General features: G+C 44.7%; 1 protein-coding gene across 4 annotated transcripts in view; it reads right to left on the bottom strand.

Moving 5' to 3' along the window:
- The window catches only part of Manba (mannosidase beta), a 110873-nt gene that overhangs the window by 73252 nt on the left and 16971 nt on the right, over positions 1-20650 (bottom strand). For all 4 annotated transcript variants that reach the window (XR_009058555.1, XR_009058557.1, XM_057793145.1 and 1 more), the window contains exons 3-7: positions 19815-19920; positions 18908-19078; positions 14016-14139; positions 10436-10611; positions 8972-9082 (exon numbers count right to left, since the gene is read on the bottom strand). Coding sequence is in view for 2 of the 4 variants with exons in the window: in XM_057793145.1 (XP_057649128.1) it covers positions 8972-9082; positions 10436-10611; positions 14016-14139; positions 18908-19078; positions 19815-19920 (688 nt within the window). In the remaining 2 variants the exon portion in view is untranslated. The remainder of the gene's footprint in view (positions 1-8971; positions 9083-10435; positions 10612-14015; positions 14140-18907; positions 19079-19814; positions 19921-20650) is intronic.

Here is a 20650-nt window from a genome sequence, read left to right as displayed (position 1 = left end):
AGGCCATCTGAAGACACTTTGCTTTACAAATGGGAGACCCTCTGGGCAGTGACAGGCCTCCTATTTTGTGATATTCCCTTGCTATCGGCTTAATACATCAAGGATAATCTACGATGTAAAGTTTTGGCGCCAAAATATACGAAGCACAAGATGATTTTTGATCCTTCGGGTAACCATGTAAATTCCATGCTAACATCTGCACAGATGTTACAGCAGCAGAGGGAGAGACAGGGGCTGCCTTAGTAGGAGTCATGGCAGCACCCCCAAACTGTCTAAGGGGAGGGCAGCTGAGCGAGCCACCATTTGCGCCATGAGCTGGGTCAGTCATCTTGCTCAGGAAGCACCATGTTTATTTAAATAAAAAGTTGACTAACAACCACAGTTACTCAGATTTGAGGACATTTTCTTGAAAGAGAAATAAATACGCACTAACAGTATCTAAGGCCAATAAAAATTCAGGAAAAATGAAAACAAGGCGTAAGAAAGCTTGTGCCCACCACACTGGGCTTGAGAACATTCAGCAATTAACGGACATCTCAGATGACGTCAGTGGAAACACCAAGAATGTGAATGTGGTTCCACAGCTTGAAACGTTTGAAGACTGAGAAGATTCAGAACCCTCAGGAAAGCGGTATTTTTCAAATAGCCCATGCAGCGTATTGCAGTATCACACTCGGGAGGCTTCAGTGGAAATAAAGGGGCGGGTTCTAAAGAGCGCATGAAAACGGCTTGAATTCACAGTCCAACTAACTTTAAGAAAACCCTTGTTGGTTTTACATTTTAAGTACCTGCCTTTTAACTTTTTAAGTACGCTATGCGTCTGTGGGTGGAGGGGTAGGGGAAAGGTATCTGTAAATGGGTACAAGTGCCCAAGAGGCCAGATGAGAGCTTCAGATCCCCTGGAGCCAGCCATAGGGTGCCAGAAACCAAACCAGGGTCCCATCTCCCATCCCCAGAAACCAGCATGCATTAAACCTCAGTGTGATATGAAGAATACCCATGATTAACTATAAAACACAAGCCCTTCTGATGTTTTTCCTGTGAGATAGCATCGCTTGCCATCCCCCAACCCATGCAGTGTGACTGTCCAGCAAGAGTGGAAGGCCGCTTCAAAATACCCAAGAGCCTCTGGGGGAGGCCAGCTACCTGGCACCTGGCTTCGGGCTGACATCTTAGGGACCAGTGCACCTGGGAGGAGCTCTCGTGTCCTATTGTGTCCTTCTTCACCTCGAAGGGCCACATAAAAGCCTTCAACAATAGGTATTTTATTTCCCAGAACACAATGGCCTCTGAAAATGGCTTTTGAAAAAGATCTCTGAGCAGTACATGTTTGCATCCAGACTGAACATATCTGATGGTACAAAGAAATGTTAAATAGCCCAGCAAAGGAAAATTCTACCTAAACGTAGGGGACAGGCATAAATATTAAAGAATCTTGAAGAAACGAAACATCAAGCAGTTTTAATTTTTAATGTGATTTTTTTTAAAAGATCTAGTTTATTTGCACTTCGAGGGGGTGGGAGGAATTGTGTGGGTGCCAACAAAGGCCGGAAGAGGGCATCTGGTTCCCCAGAACTGGAGTTTCAGGGACTTGTGAGCTGCCCAGTGTGGGCGCTGGGAACCAAACCCAGGTCCTCTGGAAGAGCAGCAAGGACTCTAAACTACTGAGCATCTCTCCAAGGACCAGTTTTAAAATCCCTTGGTCTCTTCTTTCAACATGCTGGGATTACAGGTCTGTCCCACCATGCCAGCTCTGGTTTCCTTTTTAAAATAGAAGAGCTAGTTTCAAAAGTGCAGAAAGAGCTCACGGCATTCTCCAGATGGAGCTCAGGATACTGTAACCAAAGGTCAGGTGAGGTCATGGCTGATAAGTAAATACCGCACTCCTCAAATTCCTCTCCCTTGCTGATCAGACAGATCGTGATTCACGAGCTCCGAGCCACGTCCTGGCGGTGTGTAACCAGACACTCATGAAGCTGTCCGTAACTTTTTTCTCAACAACAACACTGTTTGTTTCTAAACTTTGGCAAACCTTACGCTCCTAAAACTCATTTCAGATCAATCACTATGCACTTTAGAGATAAAGGCCATGTTATTTGCACTGAAAATGCAATTGAGGAGAAAAAAAAAAGCCTGCTCTCCACAAACAGTTCCGGCCTGTAGAAACAACAGGTGGCCGCTCTTCCCTGCACCCTTGCTAAGAAACGGCAGGTGGCCGCTCTTCCCTGCACCCTTGCCAATGGCACAAACAGAAGTTACCAGGCTGGAGTTTGCACAGTGCAGAGTTATCTGATCAGTTTTTAGCCAGATGTGTATCTTGGGTCTCTGATGCCAAACAACCATTTTAGATACCTCTCTTTTCTACATGACAAAACTGGGTTTCGTTATGATACTAAAATGCTACAAATCATGGCCAAGATGAAATGCAGATACTAACAACATTCTCTTATTGGCCTTTGTTTGAATAGTTACATTATTTTGTTTTGTTTGGGGTGAACCAAGGTGTTTAACTAGGGTTACTTACAAGGCATAAGTGAAGGGCTCTCCACAGGAGCATGGACAACTTGCCAGTTGATGGCTACACCATCAACGAAAATGTCTCTCCCACCTCCAAGACCATTTGCCTCTAGGTCCTCAGGGAGGCTTCGTGAACCCCTCCTTCCCAGTTAATTTTCTTTTAAGGGAATTCCAGTTCATTGTGGCGGAAAAATCCTGACAGGAAAGTTCTAACCTTCAAAGGCCTGTTCCTACTGACTTCCACCAGATAGGCCCTACCTCCCAGAGTCCACAGACTCCTAAAAGAACATTACCAGCTGGAGAACAAGCGTTCAAAACATGAGTGAGCCTGTGATGCGGGATGTTGGATCGGGTGTGGACTATGACACCCGGAGACTGCCTGAAAAAAGTTAACCTTGAATCGGGGGCGGAGTCAGGATCTAGCTGACCTGAATTAGCCATAGAGAAGTCAGGACTATGGGTAGAGAGCAGGCACAGGAAGGAGAGGGGAGGGACTTGGAGATTGCAAGTTCTCTTTGATCTGGGAGATGTGGAGAGGAGGTCACATCTCCACCAGTTCTTTGATCTATCAGGTTTTCACCCCAATATCTGACTCCCAAGTCTTTACTGGTAATGGAACAACTGAGCTAGACACAGCAAGCCTAGAGGATGTTTGAGATTCAAACCACAGTATTGATCCTTGCCTATATGTAAAGAATATACCAAGTTTGCCAATCTACCTTGTCAGTCAACAGAAAAACTCCTTAACTTAGAGATGTTCTTTCGAGAGAAGTCAAAGAGATGTACATACTCTGGAAAGGATTAAACATTGGTAAGTTTGGCAAAGATTCCAGCCTTTTGTTTCCTTTTGATCTATTCCAAATACTCTAAAATTAAAGTAAATAAATTCGTCTCAAGTGTTTCTTCTAGAAAATCAGAGGAGTGCTGAGTGGCAGCAAATGTTTTCTGGCTCGCTGATTCTGAGCAGGCGTCTAGCTCCTGGTGAAGCAGCCAGGCCGTCTGCGTCCTCTCTGGAGCTTCCAGGGCAAAGGGGCACCATTTGTTATTCCTTGGCATGCTCGTCCCCACAGCATCTATTTCCTCACACTTTGTCGTTACAGAGTAAGTTGTTTCCACCAATTTTCCTGGGCACTTATTTTCAAAGAAGCGGCTTAAACCTCGATGTTTCCCTGTATGGTGTTTAAGACAGCGTCTGGCTATAATCAAAAATAAACCGTGTCTGATGGTCCTCACCTGAAACAGCAACGGGAAAAGGATAATCCCAAAGAGAATAATTCATGCAGACCAGTGCAAAATCTGAGCTGAATTGCAATGTCTACTTTTTCTTTTTTAATCATAATACTTTTATGTCAAAGGTCAGATAAGTCTTGGGCTGTGTACCTCTTCTGCCCCAGGTTCACAGTATACATTTTCACAGTAAACATCTAGATCTTATAGAGCCTTTTCTATCAATGAGGCAAAGTTAAAAAGAACTAAGCATTTCTGAAGTTTTGAAAACGTCATATTTGAAAAAATCCTCCCGAAAGAACAAGTTGTACGAGGTTCATAGAATGAGCTTTAGGCAGCAGAGGTCAGTTTGGGATTGGTTTCTTTGACTTCTGCATGATCTCAACAGTGATTGTCTGTATGCTAGCATTTTTATCTTGTACAACGGCAGAGAATTAAACATGGATGTAGGTGCTTGACTATATCCTGTCTTCACCTCCCCATCATTAGGATCACAGGCGTGCATCAATACACCCAGCTTTTATGTGGTATTGGCATTCAAACTCAGGTCCTCCCCTGGCAGTGGTGGCCTACGCCTTTAATCCCAGCACTCGGGAGACAGAGGCAGGCGGATCTCTGAGTTCGTGGCCAGTCTGGTCGACAGAGTGAATGCCAAGACAGCCAAAGCTGTTACACAGAGAAACCCATCTCTGTGTAACATATAAACAAACACATAAATAATAAGACAAACTCGGGTCCTCATGCAAACCCTTTACCACCTAAGCCATCTCCCTAGTCCCTTCACGTATCCCTGACTATTCTTAAATGCAAGAATATGTCAAGAAGGGGCTGGAGAGGTGGCTCAGCGGTTAAGAGCATTGCCTGCTCTTCCAAAGGTCCTGAGTTCAATTCCCAGCAACCACATGGTGGCTCACAACCATCTGTAGTGAGATCTGGTGGCCTCTTCTGGTCTTCAGGCGTATATATAGACGGAATATTGAATATTGTATACACAATAAATAAATAAATATTTTTTAAAAAAAGAATATGTCAAGAAGGCAACAACTGGAGACACAAATTGTGTTCAAAGCGAGCTCAAGCAGATGAACTTGCTTTTAAAAAACCTCTATGGGGCTGGAGAAATGGCTCAGCTGTTAGCACTCGCTGCTTTTGTAGAGGACCCAGGTCAGACTCCTAACGGCGGCTCACAACCATCCATGACTCCAGATTCAGGATATCTGATGCCCTCGTCTGACCTTCCCCAGCACAGACATAAATGTAGGCCAAACGCTCACAAATGAAATAAACAAATAAATCTCATTTTTAAAATTATATGAAAAGGATTATACACAAGACCAGGGATACCATATAACAGAATTTCTCCAAAGAAACTTCCACGTATATCATAGTATTTACTAAAGGATCAATAAGAAGAAAGTGCCAGATCCAATTCTCCATATATATTATCAGAATTTAACAGTGAACACCCACGTGTGAAAAACTTAGACCAATGTGGGAGAAACAGTATGTTATCACTGGCATTTTCTAGAACTCCCAAAATACAGTGATAACTAACATTTGACAGCCTCCATTTACTTCACATACTTGGGTGAACAGCTCTCATGGCCCCCTGAGGAGGCCACTGACAGTGGTCATTCTGTAATTCTTCAACTAAGCTTTTGACAGGGAGAAGGATGAAGGGAGGTGGACTGGCTTAAACATTATGTCTCCAAAATGCAGGTCTACCCCAAACCACAAAATGTGACCTTAAGCCGAGTGGTAGTGGTGCATGCCCAGCACTTAGGAGGCAGAGGCAGGCAAATCTTTGTGAGTTTGACGCCAGCCTGGTCTACAAGAGCTAGTTCCAGGGCAGCTAGGTCTGTTACACTGAGAAACCCTGTCTCAAGAAACCAATAATGATTATTATTATTATTAACAATAATATAAAAATATTATTTTGAAATAATGCTTTAAAGATATCAGTCATTGAACTTGAATGACGTCACGCCAATCTCTAGCCAAATGGATAATATCTGTCTAAGAAGATGGGCATAGAGACTCATGCCTGTGACCCCAGCACTTGGGAGGCAAAGACGGGAAAACAATGCAAGTTTTGAACCAAACCTAGTGAGACTTTGTCTCAAAAATACAGTTAGAAAGAAAGGGAGAGTGGGGGTGGGAAGGGAAGTGAAAGGGCTATCCGGGGAAAGAGATAGACCCGGGAGTCTGGCATCTCCAAAGCATGGAAGGGGAGGATTGTTGGCGGTGAGGGGAAGGGGCAGGGAAGGGTCTTCCACAGTCTGTAGGGGAGCCTGGCTCTAGAAATGCTTGGTTGGGACTTGCTGCGCCTGCTCCTGTGCAAGGAGGAATTCTCACTCCCTTCAGATTTGCTCTGACAACACTGGGGAAATTAACGCTGCACAGCCTCAGGGAACTCTCTGCATGAAAGCACGCCTTGATGATTCCGAATTTCACCCTGTCTGGCTTGGAGCTAGTGAAGCCTTCAGAGGGCTCTGGGTAGCACTTAGAAAAAACTCCATGGGTATCGTGTTCCCTTTCTGCCCTAGGAAGTTGCAACACTAGAAACGGGAATTTAAAATCAAAGAAAAGAGTGACGTGTATTTTAAATTTAAAATACTGGGGAAATCCCCACGGTTTTTCTAATTAGAACAGCTACCAGCAATCTTCTCCATCTGCCTTTGGAGTATGAGATACAAGTTCTACTTGACTGCTTACTTTGTTCTAGCACCTTCTGACAATAATTTAACGGAACAATCTTGACACCAGGGACAATATAAAGGACCTCCTGCTGCTTTCAGCAGAATCAGTTCCCGTCCATGGAGCGCACTGTGAGCTAAGCAATGTCAAGGAGAAATGGCAGCTAAGTGACCTTCTATCCAGAAAAGCAATGGTCATCACTTAGAAATATTTATTGGGTCAGTGAGATGGCTTAGCGGATAAAGGCTCCTACTGCACATAGCTGATGACCAAGTTTGGGTTCCCAGGACCCACGTGGTGGAAGAAGAGAAGCAGCTCCAGCACACTGACCTCTGACCCCCAGGCATGAGCTGAAGTAAACCGTTCCTTCTCTCAGGTGCGCTGGCCACAGCACTGCAGAAGTAACTCACACAGCGTGTACGCCAACCGTCACGAAAACTCTGGCTCCTAACACATCAGTACCCCCACTGATTTGCTCCGACACAGCCGCCGGGAAGAACAAGCGGCCTCCATACAATAACAATACGTGTGGACAGTCTCCTGACCCACAGCTGACTGCCATCTCAAAGCAGTGAAGTGAGGCACGTCGGGATTAGCGGTTGCCACAGTCGCTGTCTTGACTGCAGTCGTTTGGTTTCCGTTCTGGTCACAGCAGCCAGTAGCCTGCTCACTGTCAAACCCACAGGACCCTTCTCAGCATCTTTCTATCATGGGCACCTTTGCAATGGCTGATGCTGTCTGCTCCTAGAATATTCTTTCTCCAGCTCTGCACCTCTCTACTCAAATCAGTTGACTCTCTGCCTCTGACCTTTCTAAGACTTCCCCGCAGACTGTTCTCTTGCCACATCTTTATTATTGTTCCTCAGGGTCCGGTCCTCTTTGTGTCCTCCCTGACTGGTTCATCCCCTGCCATGGCTACAATTACCTGTATTCTGCCAATTTACACATCTATATTTTTAATCCAGTTCAAAGTCCTTATTTTGTTTTGTTTCTATGTTTTCCTTAGAGACGGGGGTCTTACTAGATAGCCCAGGCTGCCTCAAACCCGGATGCCTTACCTCAGTCTCTCACATGCTAAAATTAAAGGCATATACCACATGCCTGGCTTGCCTCCAAAGTTCTCTATTTCTCCAGAGTACTCACCGACCATTATTACAAGGGCTTGTTTAATGAAGTCACCTCCCAACCACATTATTAGCCTTGTTAAAGGTTCAGAAAGAAATGAACACCATGCATTACCCCAGTTTTATCAGGAACATGACATCCAGAGCACAAGAGGATGCCATGAGGTAACTGAAGAAATGAGCATCGACAATCACAATTACTACTGAAGCCACAGGAAGAGACAGCACACACCCGTGCAGGAAGGCACGGAAGGGCCACACATCTTCCTTCCCTTCAAGGCTCAAAGGTTGACATCTTTAGGCAGAGTCAACAATGGTACAGCCAATTGGAGTCTAAAGGAAAAGGAACGATGTACCAAATATAGAAGTGAATCTTTTTTCTCTGCAGTCAGCTTGACTGACTCGTTATTTTCCACATTTTTATGATGATAATGCACAATAAATCACTGTGTGGAAGAACACACATCCCCGGCTAAGAGAGTGAGAAAAAAAGCCCAAGACTCGCCCTCAAACATGTTATGCATGTGTGCACACACTCACAATCCTACTCTCTCAGAGATACGTAGAACACTTCAAAGAAAAATTCAAATGAACAACATAAGGGTACATCCTCTATTCAGGATGCCATCTGAACCCAAGGAGAGGTGATGTGCATTGTGAGAGATGGCACCGCAGGGCAACCTCCATCGTCTGTAGACACCAAAGCTCCGTGTCAGGGAAAGGAAAACTCTAGGTAAGAATTACTTTCCCTGCTGTTCACATACTAGACCCAAGTTACGCCATTCCAATTGCCCCATTTTAACATAAGGAAATGGTGCTCATAGGGTTGAGCAAACCACACAACTAGTCAGTGAGAAAGTTCTTCACACTTCTAGGTGCTATTATCCGAAAGTGGCAGGAGGGGAAAGCTAGCATCGGTAGAAGCATGGGAATTTGGAAAATAAAGAAGACCAATAGCTAAAGCAGTGAGTATAACTTAGTTTTGTTGTTGCTCTGCGGATTAAAACTAAGAAGAGAATGGGTTAGGCTGGGTTCTCTCTTATCCTAGGAGCCTGCTAACAGTATGCACACTTTACAATTACACATATATGCTTCTTAGATATAACGCAAGGGCACACTAGAGAAGACCGGGGATGTGGCATACCAGGGGAGACTTTGCCTGAGTTCCTGGCTCAGATCCCAGCACCGAGAAAGAAAGGAAACAAGGAAAGAGTGTAAAACACGGGAAGCAATGGCCAAAATAGAAATCTGATCCACCTAGGAACATAAACCCAGGAACTTTGAATGCCATCACTCTGTATGGTAGAACTGTAAATTCTGCTAATTTCTTCTTTTCTTTCAAATCTCAGAATTGCTATTTCAAACAAGAAATAGCCTCCTTTTCACGAAATAGTGCATTTACTTACCTTGACCGATCTTTCAATATTTAAGCCTCCATCCAGCACAAAGAGAACTGTCATGTTGTATCCAGTCTGATTTCCATGTCCACGAGGCCACCAGAGTTCCACAGCAATGTCCTTTTAAGAGATAAGTCGTTCTATGTAATGAGGCATAGTTTAGAAAAACAGTATAACTCCTCAGGTTATACGAATCTCTAATATGAGTGTCCTAAAGCAGCATACGTGTCCATGCCTACTCTCTGCCAAAGCCCAGCCACAGAATAACTATTTTAAAATTTTACATATCTATTCATTTGCTCATCTTGAGTCAGGGTATCTAGCCCAAAGTTGGTAACAGAGGAGAGGATGACCATGAACTTCTGATCCCCCTGCCTCCACCTCTAAAACCCTAGGACTACAGTCTCTCTGGTGCTGGGGATGGAACTCAGGACTTCATGCACACTAGGGAAGGACTGAGCTGTAATCCCAGCTTCTCCACTGAGAATATCTAAACACTCAACACGCTGGGAGTATAGCGCAGATTAGCATACCAGAGCACCATGGTGTTCGAGAAGGAGCTGTTCCCTGCTCTATCATTCCAAAGCGTGTTTATTCTACAATCTCAACACTAAGACTTGAACTAGGAAGTCGACTCTTCTATGCTCTTCTAGGGACTGGAACTCTTAGGGAGTCTTACTTTCCTCCAAGTTGTTGTCACTCTGCTCTGTCTTTGCCTGTTCATAACCATCAACCAGATTAATAGAAAAAAGATTAAAACTAAAACTTATCCCATCTAACCACGAACAAATCTTGAGTCCAGGTTTAGAGTTTTACAGGTGGAAAGAATGCCAATATTTAAAGTCACTGAAAATGAACAGGAAGGAACCAACACACTGAAAGCGGAAGTGTAGAATCTGTTATGGGATAGGATATTGCAAATGACACAGAAAAAAATTAAAGATGTAACTGACTTCTTAAAAGAAAAATTAGCGAATAAATCACATATTTTCCATTATATGAGTCTTATATGTGAGAAATCATTCATTAGCTAGCATACAAATTATATGAGAAGTTAAAAATCAAGGCAAAAAAATGCCATGCGTGGGGATGTACGCCTGTAAACCTGGAATCTCATCACTTAAGAGAGCAGAGGCCAGAGAGGAACTGCAAGCTGGAGAGCAGCCTAGGCTACAGGTTGGGTTTTAAGTCAGCCCAAGCTACGATGCAAGACCCTATGTCAAGCAAAACAAACAAAAAAGAAGTCAGCCTGGGCTGCTTAGTGAGTTCCACTTTGTGCCATAGTGTACAATCTTGTCTCAAAAAAAAAAAAATGTCTAAATAAATGAAACCTCTAAAAATGAAAAAGTAGTAAGAAAATGGTTAGAAAATAAAAGGAGAAAGTAGGTACCCACTCCCCTCGCCCTCCCCCATTTCTGTCCTTAAACAGCCAGTGCAGTCACCCAGCATTTCCCCGGAAGTGACGTTGCTCACCTTGCTAATTTTCACAAGGAGTTTAACCGTTCTTTGCCTCTGCTGAAGTTCAATGTCAAATGTCTGCCGTGTTTGCAGTTTAGGGATGGCTACAGTCACCTGACCACCAACTGGCTTTGAGCTGACAACGTCAAAAGAAGCCTCTATTTCAACATTCCACTCCCGAGAAGTGTTATCTACAGCACCAAGGAAGAAAAGAACACAAGCTAAGCATCGTTCCTGCACGCCCCAGGATTCGCCAAAAATAGGTAGGAGCAGCGGCTGTCGGTGAGTGATCCCCGAAGCTGCCACAGAGGAAGCTAAGAGGAAACGGAGTGGAATCTTTTGTTCTAAACAACCGGAACTGTGCATTCTGTGCCGACTTGTGGTAGCAAGGGAAAATTAAGCAACTGGAGTTCACAAAATCTTAAACAGCCAGTAAGTTTTAGGATATAATCAGAGTACCGTGGAACCCTGTCTAGTCGTCATAGTGGGACCTGTATCTAGAATACAACTTCCTAGCACATCTCTTCAGGAATCTACAAGTCACCAGCTCCTAAACAAACCTTCAATCCTCAGCTCTCTTGCAGGCAAGATAACTTTGAAGGCAAGAACAGAAGGCAAGAGCAGCAGGCACCCCAGAATCCAGCACAGCACTGTCCCTCCCAGCCCTACTAAGCCTGGGGTCTTCTGTCCCATTTTCACACTCTAGGTAGGCAAGGCTGGCCTACTGTGTCTATGAGGCTCTCCTTGGGCTGCGGCCTCCATCCTCACTTACACTCTATGCCTGTGCAGAAGGGATGGCAGCTGCTTTTGGTCCTGTGACCTCAGCCAGGAAGGCAGTCCAGAGGAGGCAAGAATTGTGGTTCTAAACCATGAGTCACTTCAGGGTTTTACCAGGGCCAGTTCATGCATTCACACGGGTTCTTCAAAGAAAGAAGGGAAGAAAAAAGAAGAGAAAGAACAAGAGAAAGGGAAGGAGGGAGAGAGGAAGAGATGGAGTGAGAGAGAGAGGGAAGGAGGGAGGACCAACCAACCTTGTGTCTGGCCTGCATAGGAATCCATAGTAACACCAAGCAGACATACCCCCATTCAAAGGGTCAAAAAGGCATTAAGGCTTCTCTAGTGCACGGGCAACACCTTTAACTGAAAAATCTCTAAAGAAAACTGAGGGTGCAACTAAGAGGGAGAGCATTTGCCTAGGATGTGTGAAGTCTGGCCCAGCATAGAAGATAAGAATTCTCCACCGGTAAATTCCTTAAGCCTCTTCTGGGCTTTGCCTCCCAAGTGCTAGGATTAAAGGTAATGATAGCGCACACCTTTCATTTCACCGTTTAGGAGGCAGAGAGAGTGGGATCTCTTTAACTTTGAGGCCAGCCTGGTCTACACAGCAAGTTCCAGGACAGGCTCCAAAGCTACAAGAAACCCTGTCTCAAAAAAAAAAAAAAAAAAACCAGCAAAAGAATTACAAACAGGCTGGTGAAACAACTCAGTAATTAAGAGTACTGACTGCTCTTCCCGAGGACTAAGTTTGGATCCCAGCACTCAGATCAGATGAATCATAACCCCTACAATTCCAGTTCTAGGAGACTGGACACCCTCTGGCTTTCAGGGGCACCTGCACACACATGATGCACATAACCTCATGCAGATACACATATATACACAACTTTTAAAATGTTAAAACAAAAAAGACAAGCATGGAGGTTTGGGCCTTTAATCCCAGCACTCAAGAGGCGGAGGCAGGCAGATCTGTGAGTTTGAAGCCAACTTGGTCTACAGAGTGAGTTCAAGACCAGCATGGTCTCCGCGGTGAGTGATGGTGCAGATGGGGCAGATGGGGCAGATGGGGCAGGTGGGACTGCAATGATGATTTAATGGGCAAAGTTCTTGCCACCCGGGTGTGAGGACCTGAGTTTGAATTCCTAAGATTCTGGGAAAGCCGGGTGCTCTAACATACATCTGTAACCCCTAGTGAGACTGGCCATGGAGATAGGAGACTCCTCAGCAGCTGGCGGCAAGATACCCTGACATACATGGCAGCAGACAAGAGACTGTCTGAAAGAGAATGGAAGGCAATGACTGACACCCAGCGCTGTCTACTGACCTCCAACTCTGAGCTTCAATGAGAGAGGGAGGAGGCCAAATAGCATCCATGGCTTAACGACAAAGAAGGAAACAGAAGCTGGGAGGCAGGAGCTGGTCGGCAATCAGTGAGTGATTCATGCTTGTGTTAAGGGGGGTGTTTTATCTCATTGGCAGAAAAGCTGTGCAAAGGCAACTGCCTTGATTGACTTTCTCCTGCTGAGTCTCCCTGCCACCCTCCCACGCTGCCCTCCTGAGCCTTTACTAGAAAATGAGAGGCTAGAGGGAAAAGCAGTCCTGTGCATTTAAAGACGACATGATGATGCCACTCTGCAGTCTCTGAATCACGGAATGTGTAAACTCCGACACCACTCCAGGGTCCTCACATCTTGGAGCGCGTAAGCTCAGGCACAACACATTTTCCCAGACTCACACTAGACATACAATACAGATCAAGCTGCTGTTTTCCAGGAAGCTGCCAACTGCGCTGGCCAGAAGGGCAGGCTCATGGCTAATTAGCACGACCCTGCCCCCTGCTTCACCAACCGGCAGAGCTCCTTGGCTTATTGAGAAGAAATCTCAAACTGAAACTGAACTGAACTGAACTGAAAGCAAAACCCCAAAGGCAAAATAAGGACAAACCAGCGAGACTGTAGTGTACCTGAGTGACCAGTCGGCTCGCGAGAAGAGAGCCGGCATGCAGAAGACTGCTCCTGCAGCCTAAAATAGATGGTACTATTTTAGAGGAGTGCGATGGCATTTTAGGGGGAAAGTAATTCAGAAAAGAACAAGAAAGAAAATCCAAAGGAACAGATAGATACTGTGAATGGCTGCGTGCCAACCAGACGCTCAGCAGGACTGACACAGGTTTGCCGTGTTTTTACATGACGATTTCCAGACGAAGTTGTGGTAAAGAGCAGTTGTACACTCTTTACACATAGGGTCCATCACAGGCCATGGACGAGCTGAGAGGACAGCCCCCTCCTCCACCTCATAGACAGGTCATCTAGAAAGAAGGAGGGGACTGAGGCAGCGCCTTCGTGTGGGCAGCGCAGGAGTGGAGCACAAGACAGAGACCAACAGCCCTGCTCAGCTCAGTAGGTCCAAATGCAGGCTGCAGAGATGCCTGGTGGGTAAGAGCATTGCTGTGTAAACACGAGTTCAGGTCCTAGCATCAACATACAGACTGTAACCCCAGTGCTGCGGGAGCAGGTTGGAGACAGGAGGATGACCGGAGCTTGCTGGCTATTGCACAGCTCTGGTTTCATGGAAAGACCCTCCCATCTCAAGTGAGTTAGTGGGGGGGGGGGAACCTCTGCATGCACAATACATATTCTCATACCATAGACGTACTCACATAAAAGACACTTAGACACAAATAAATACACATTGGACATGCTGCATTATTTTACGATGTCCCTGAAAAATATACCCATATTCCAAATTGTAAACACAATTTGTGTAATAAGGAGAAGACTAAAGAAATAAAATGAGGAAATCACAATTCTTGGCTTACCATAGATTGGCAAAAACGTGAGGTAATCCAGATGACTGATGTTGTAGGCTTCAATTCTAACGTCTTTCCAGATTCCCTGAGAGGGAAAGGCAGGTCCCCAGTCCCAACTGAAGGAGCACTGCTCCTGTAATTAATTTCAAGGGAAGAAAAAGAGAGGTACGTTCTGGTTACTTAAAAAATTAAAACTGGGGCTGGAGAGATGGCTCAGAGGTTAAGAGCACTGGCTGATCTTCCGAAGGTCCTGAGTTCAATTCCCAGCAACCACATGGTGGTTCACAACCATCTGTAATGAGATCTGGTGCCCTCTTCTGGCCTGCAGGCGTACAAGGAGGTTGAACAGCTGAACACTGTGTACACAATAAATAAATAAATCTTTTAAAAAAAAATTAAAACTGGAAAACTCTTTTCCAGAGAAGTGGTCAGTAAGAACTGACTGTAAGACACGCGTGTATGGCGTGTATGGAAATGTCACGGCGCATGCTAAACAAAGACGTAGTAAGAAAGGAAAGATTCTCTGTGAGTTCAAGACCAGCCTGGTCTACAAGAGCTAGTTCCAGGACAGGCACCAAAACCACAGAGAAACCCTGTCTCGAAAAACCAAAAAAAAAAAAAAAAGATTCTGTCTTTAAAATATTATATACACATTCATATATAAGTTTACTAAGGACACCATAGCAAAACACCGGGGCTAGACAGGGGCTCTTCTGGGCTTTTTCTCCTTCCACCCCTCCCATCTCCTTTGGCTGCCCAAATCTCCTTACTCCAAACACCTCGTTTAATGTATTCACCTTAATAATGATGACTCCAAATACAGTTACATTCTGAAATACTTGAGTAGAAGGGGTGTTACAACTTCAATATTTAGTAGGTTTGGGGCACACAGTTCATCCCCTGACTGTTTGTGTAGTGTGATGTGTGTGTGTGTGTGTACATGAGTATGAGCACACAAGCTCACAAGTCTCTTTTCTGGTGCTCGTGCCCTCCAGTGCACCCCTCTCTTGCTCATGTGCCAGATAAAGAGAACCACTTCCCGTGAACAGAAAATAGCAGAGGTGATGTCATTTCCAAAATTAGATTAGAGAAGACTGGCCCTTCTGTTTTGGACCCAGTCCCATGCTCTCTTTGGGCCAAGAGGGAAGCCAGCTGCTATGTCCTGAAGCAGCACTGTGGGAGACCACATGAGAGATCTGGGAACAAGATCTGAAACCTCTTGACAGCCAGGGTAAGCTCAGAACTCATCGGCCCCAGTCGGACGCAGGGTGATGGCTTGATTAAAAGCCTCTGAGCTCAGGTGTCCGGCCAAGGTTCCCAACTGATAGAACAAGTGTAGTTTAGGCTGAGAAATGCTGGTTTAGTTTGCTATACATTATTATTATTTGCTATACTGATTATTATTATAATAACCAAAATATCAACCTAAGTGCCAGAGTAGACTTATGAAAATCACAAAATCTAGTTATAAACTATTTTACATTCATTCTTCAAAAGCATATCATATCAGAACAACATTATTTTATTTTGCTTTTTGCTTTTCAGCTGTCACTATGGAGCCCGGGGTTTGCCCTATTCCTGTGCTCCTCCTGGATGGGCCTGAGAGTGCCGGGACCACAAGCCACCCCACCCCCAACCAAATGCTATTACTCTCTGAAGTTCTCCAGCACACTGCTGGACCTCACCACCGCATTAGACAAAACAATGTGTGTAAGAAGTGAGAGGTCTCATTAAAAGATAAATATTAACACCTTTAAGGAACACAACTAAAAAACAAAACTCAGAACAAAACTAGCCTTAGCCCCTACCTCATTAAGTCCGAACTCAGCGGTCCTTGTTTGAGAATACCGGGCACAAAGGCAATTCAGACGTCAGACCCTGACTAGGTGGCTACGTGTAGGAGAGATCTAATCTTATCTACCCAGGACACTAAAAAATCCCAATTATGACCTTACAAAGGTTCAGATTCAAATAGCCGGAGATGATTCTGTTAAGATAACTTCTTGAGGGAGCGGGCAAAGAGAGGATAATGGCATTCAAGTGATAAGAAAGGAATTAGGGAAAGAGACCGCCTGGGGGCAGAGGGACACCAGGCATAGGCAGGGTGTACAGGGAGAGCAGGGGGTGGGGGAGGGGAACAACTGAGAATAAAGCAGAAAGCCACGCTGGTATGAACTGCCATAGTGAAATCTAAAAACTAAACTTAAAAAATCATATATATATATATATATATTTCAGATAGATAGATAGATAGATATACATACATATTCTTGACAAGCAGAAACTTTTGTTAAGAGAAAAAAACTTCTGAAAATAATAAAATCTTTGACACTAAGAGCTCAGCTTTGAAAGTGAGCCTTAAATAGGTCCCTGAGCTTGAGGGATGAGGGTGTCTGTATGCGGAGAATTCTTCACTCTGTATTTATGTCAGAGAAAGATAAATATGCTTCTACTACAGAAAAAAAAAATAAAAAAATAAAGAAAAATCCCAGGTAACAATGTGGCTCCCATCCCTCATATAAGAAGCTTCTCTTTGCAACAGACGAGACCATCCCAGACAACCACACTAGTCAGACACAGAGACCAGCTGACTAGTGCTCCCTACGGTTCCCAGTCACACGAACACATCTACAGCACAGACCCTGCCCCTGAGACTCAGGGACAACTGAGGAAGGGGGGAAGAAAGATTGGAGGGTCCAGTTCATCCTCAAGTCTACAGGGACCAGGCCCTAGAAACCTCGGCAATGACAATATGGCTGCCTAAACAAATCCCGTTACCATGAAAAGACCTATAGATGTGAAAGGGGTGGTTTTCACAGGGTCCTGCCCCTCGGGTTATGAGTGACAGCTGACTTGAGAGGGAGAATTCATCTTCCCCGGGAATGAGATCCCTAATTGGCTGAACACGACGCAGTCCCAGCAGGAGGAGGTGGGGTGAAGACAGAGCTCAGAGCTCTCTGGACATTAGTTGACTGCTGGTGCAGAGCTGTTGAAAGATAAAATGATAAACGACTTAAAAATATAGCTAGTCTCGTCAGGCTCTACCCCAGGACGTAGGAACTCAGAGCTCCTTGTTTCTGTTTTAAGTCAAGGATTGCTGTGGTCACTTTGTCTGAAAGGCCTTGCCAGCCAGCTGCTCTGTGTAGAATTAATTAAAGGAAGGCAGATGAAGTTGGGGGAAGGCCAGATAGGCAACTAGGGCAGCGTGCTATGCAAGAAACAACTGGACCCAGATTCAAAAAAGACAGGCTGTACTGGAAAATGACAGGAACTAAAATGTAGAAACTCATTGGAGTGAAGAGACCACTGATGCGTGCTCTGGAGGGCAGCTACCTCGGTCACTCCCTCACCCTCCTCTGCCAGACACATGAAGGAAGCAGCTTCGTTCCACACTCCCTTCTACCACGGTGTTCTGCCTCTCCACAGGTGTAGAGCCAGAGAGCGCAGACTGCCATCTCCAGAACTGAGAACCAAAAGAAATGCTCCCCGAAACCTGTTCATCTCAATCTGTGACTGCAGTGATGAAAACTGACAAGATGGTAAAGGGGAACTGGAAAGATGGAGGTCACCGTCTGTGCTGGACAGAGGAGGAAGTAGAGACGAGAGATGCTTTATGTTGACAGAAGAAGTATAAGGGTCGAGCCGGGCGGTAGTGGCGCACGCCTTTAATCCCAGCACTTGGGAGGCAAAGGCAGGCGGATCTCTGTGAGTTCGAGACCAGCCTGGTCTACAGAGCTAATTCCAGGACAGGCTCCAAAGCCACAGAGAAACCCTGTCTCGAAAAACCAAAAAAAAAAAAAAAAAAAAGAAGTATAAGGGTCAAACAGTTGATGAAGAAGATAAGATTAACGTTTTCTTCTTAAAAATTAAATGTCTCTCAGAACTCTGGAAGCAGAGGCAAGAGGACCTCTGTGAGTTCAAAGCCAGCCTGTACCACATAATGAGTTCTAGGTCAGCTAAGGCTACATAGTAAGACACTGTCTCCAAAAAATCAAAAACAAAACAAAAACCAGGGGAAAAAAACTAAAGGTTACATATAATTTTAATATAATAATCACACATTAGTATAAATCCAAGTCCTGTAGAACAGACTAAACCGCAAAGAAAAAATCATCTGTGGGTTATACCTTTATGTTCTACTTTGTAAGATCCTAGCAGTAAAATACAAGAACGTCTCAGAATATTTATTTCTTTCAAACAGGTTGCTAGTCATGAGAATCACTAGTAAGTTTCACATCTGGTAATAATTTTGATAAATATAAACGTTAAATAATTTATAGAGATGGGAATGTAGCTCAGAGGGTAGAGCTAGCTCAGGGCTCCGCCTAAAATGCACAGCGGTTTCCTCCTCAGTGTCTGGTAAAAACAGACAAGGCTGTACACAATTGTAAACTCAGCACGCAGCAGAGAAAAGGGGGAGGATCAGAAGATAGAGGTCATCCTTGGCTTCACAACAAGCTTGAACCTGCATGGGGCTAGATGAGTCCCTGCCTGAAATGATAACACAATCATTATAAAGTTCTCTGATCAGTCAGCCATGGTGGATCATGCCAGTAGCCCAAGATGTGAGAAGCCGAAGTAGGTGAATTGTCTCTTTCGACACCATAGTAAGTTCTAGGACAACCTAGAATACAATATCAAGTTCTGTGATCCACTCTGTGTGTGTGTGTGTGTGTGTGTGTGTGTGTGTGTGTGTACGTAAACTTAATTCTGAAATATGCTTCAGGGAGAAAACCTAGAAGGATGAAGATTCACCACAAAAACTCAGAAAATATTTTTTTCAAATCTTCAAGTCAGACTGAGGGATTAGGAGACTGAGAACTTTCCAGACGCCCCTGGAAGGAATCAAGTAAGCGCTCACGCACTAGCCGCAGAACCCATGCATTTGAAAGAGCATTTACCTTTCGGATAAAGTTGACATGGCATTCACCTTTCTGCTCCTTTGGGGGGCAGTTTGGTGGTACGGAATAGTTAGCGTGAGCTTTGCTCTGACGCTCAGCATATTGTACTGCTGACTGGAAGCGCAGCTGTAAGGCGTTCACGTCTCTGACCACACCGGTGATGTCAAAGCTCTGAGAAAGGAGAAAATACACAAATCCATGCGGAGGAACTAGTCTTGTGTGTAAAAATTTAGATAAAGGCAGATGCACGCGATAACCAAATCTAGAACTAGCCTCATTAACAGAAAGCCTCCCTCTAGAATTTAGTGGCCCAGCTTTAGTGATAATTCTACTCTCTTGTCCGAGCGTAGGCTTCTCGGCGTCCCCCGTCTTTACTGCCAGAATTATGGTCCCAGAGAAATATGCAGAGCCGAAAGTATCTTTAGCCCTGAAATATGTGCTGTGGCTTGTGCTCGTGGCCTTGAGCTGCCAGGGATTCCTAGACCCTTTATGACAACCCAACTCTCTGGAATGCACAGTGTGTGTGTCTAAGTCATATGTTATTTTTGTTTTCCCCTTGAAACAGAGGGAAAATAAGGATACAATTTCAGAGAGAGAGAAAAAATTCTTTTGAAATGGTCTTTCAGTGGTGATTTCCCATTAAATGCTGGACGGCCAGACCACACTGCCGTGGACCTCGAAGCCGAAGCTATAATTTACTTCCTTGGGGTCTGCAGATCCACCACGGGTTTACATTGTTGTGTCTCTCATCCTACAAACAAGGCACCTGAGAAGCACGCTAACTTACTCAGTGTTTCAAAGGTTTCGTCCTTGACCCATGGTCAATTATGTGACCAGCCTTCCCTCTTCACACCAGGACCACAGAGGCACTCTCTGCCCCTTTCATCTGGAATCACCATGTACTTACGTATCCAGTGAACATGTTGTCTGTCTTCCCGAGAGTGACATTATTGAACAGGATTTGTGCAACTGTATCGACTCCTTCGAAAATCAACCTTACTTTCTGCCATTCACTAAGAAACAACAAAAGACTTTAGCAACATGATGTATGAAACATTAATTAAGTCTCTTTGTAACCAGTTAAGAACTAGCAAAGTAAATATTTCACAGGAAAATATACACCTTTAACTGGCGGCTCCCATCAGATTTCAGGAGTCTGGGTTGGACAGATCTGTAATTTCTTTGAGCAATCCGATTCATTTTTTCCCCATGATGTGTCAAATCATTGTAATAAAATCAAGAGCACAGTTATAATTTCCAAATGAGTTGACTTTCCCAGCTACTTCAGAGTGCTGAGGTTACACAAAAGATATCCGTCAAAGCCATTGCATTTGCTGACACGATCCAAGAGAACACATTAACCACCACCTTGTATCTGTGAGGATGTTGTGGCCATTACTCTGCTGGGGAGCTAAGGAGAAGTAGTGGATCCGAAGCAGGGCCACCAGCAACTTCCACAGGCACAGAGCAGCTGGGCCTTACTGATGAAACAAAGAAACAGATTTCCTATTCCTGAGGAAAGAGTATCACTAGTGGAGAAGAAAATGCAATCTTAGCCGGGCGGTGGTGGCGCACGCCTTTAATCCCAGCACTTGGGAGGCAGAGGCAGGCGGATCTCTGTGAGTTCGAGACCAGCCTGGTCTACAAGAGCTAGTTCCAGGACAGGCTCCAAAACCACAGAGAAACCCTGTCTCGAAAAACCAAAAAAAAAAAAAAAAGAAAATGCAATCTTTCCTCACACAA

This window comes from Chionomys nivalis, chromosome 18 (assembly GCF_950005125.1).
Source record: "Chionomys nivalis chromosome 18, mChiNiv1.1, whole genome shotgun sequence".
Lineage (NCBI taxonomy): Eukaryota > Metazoa > Chordata > Mammalia > Rodentia > Cricetidae > Chionomys > Chionomys nivalis.
This window is presented reverse-complemented; position numbering and strand designations above follow the sequence as displayed.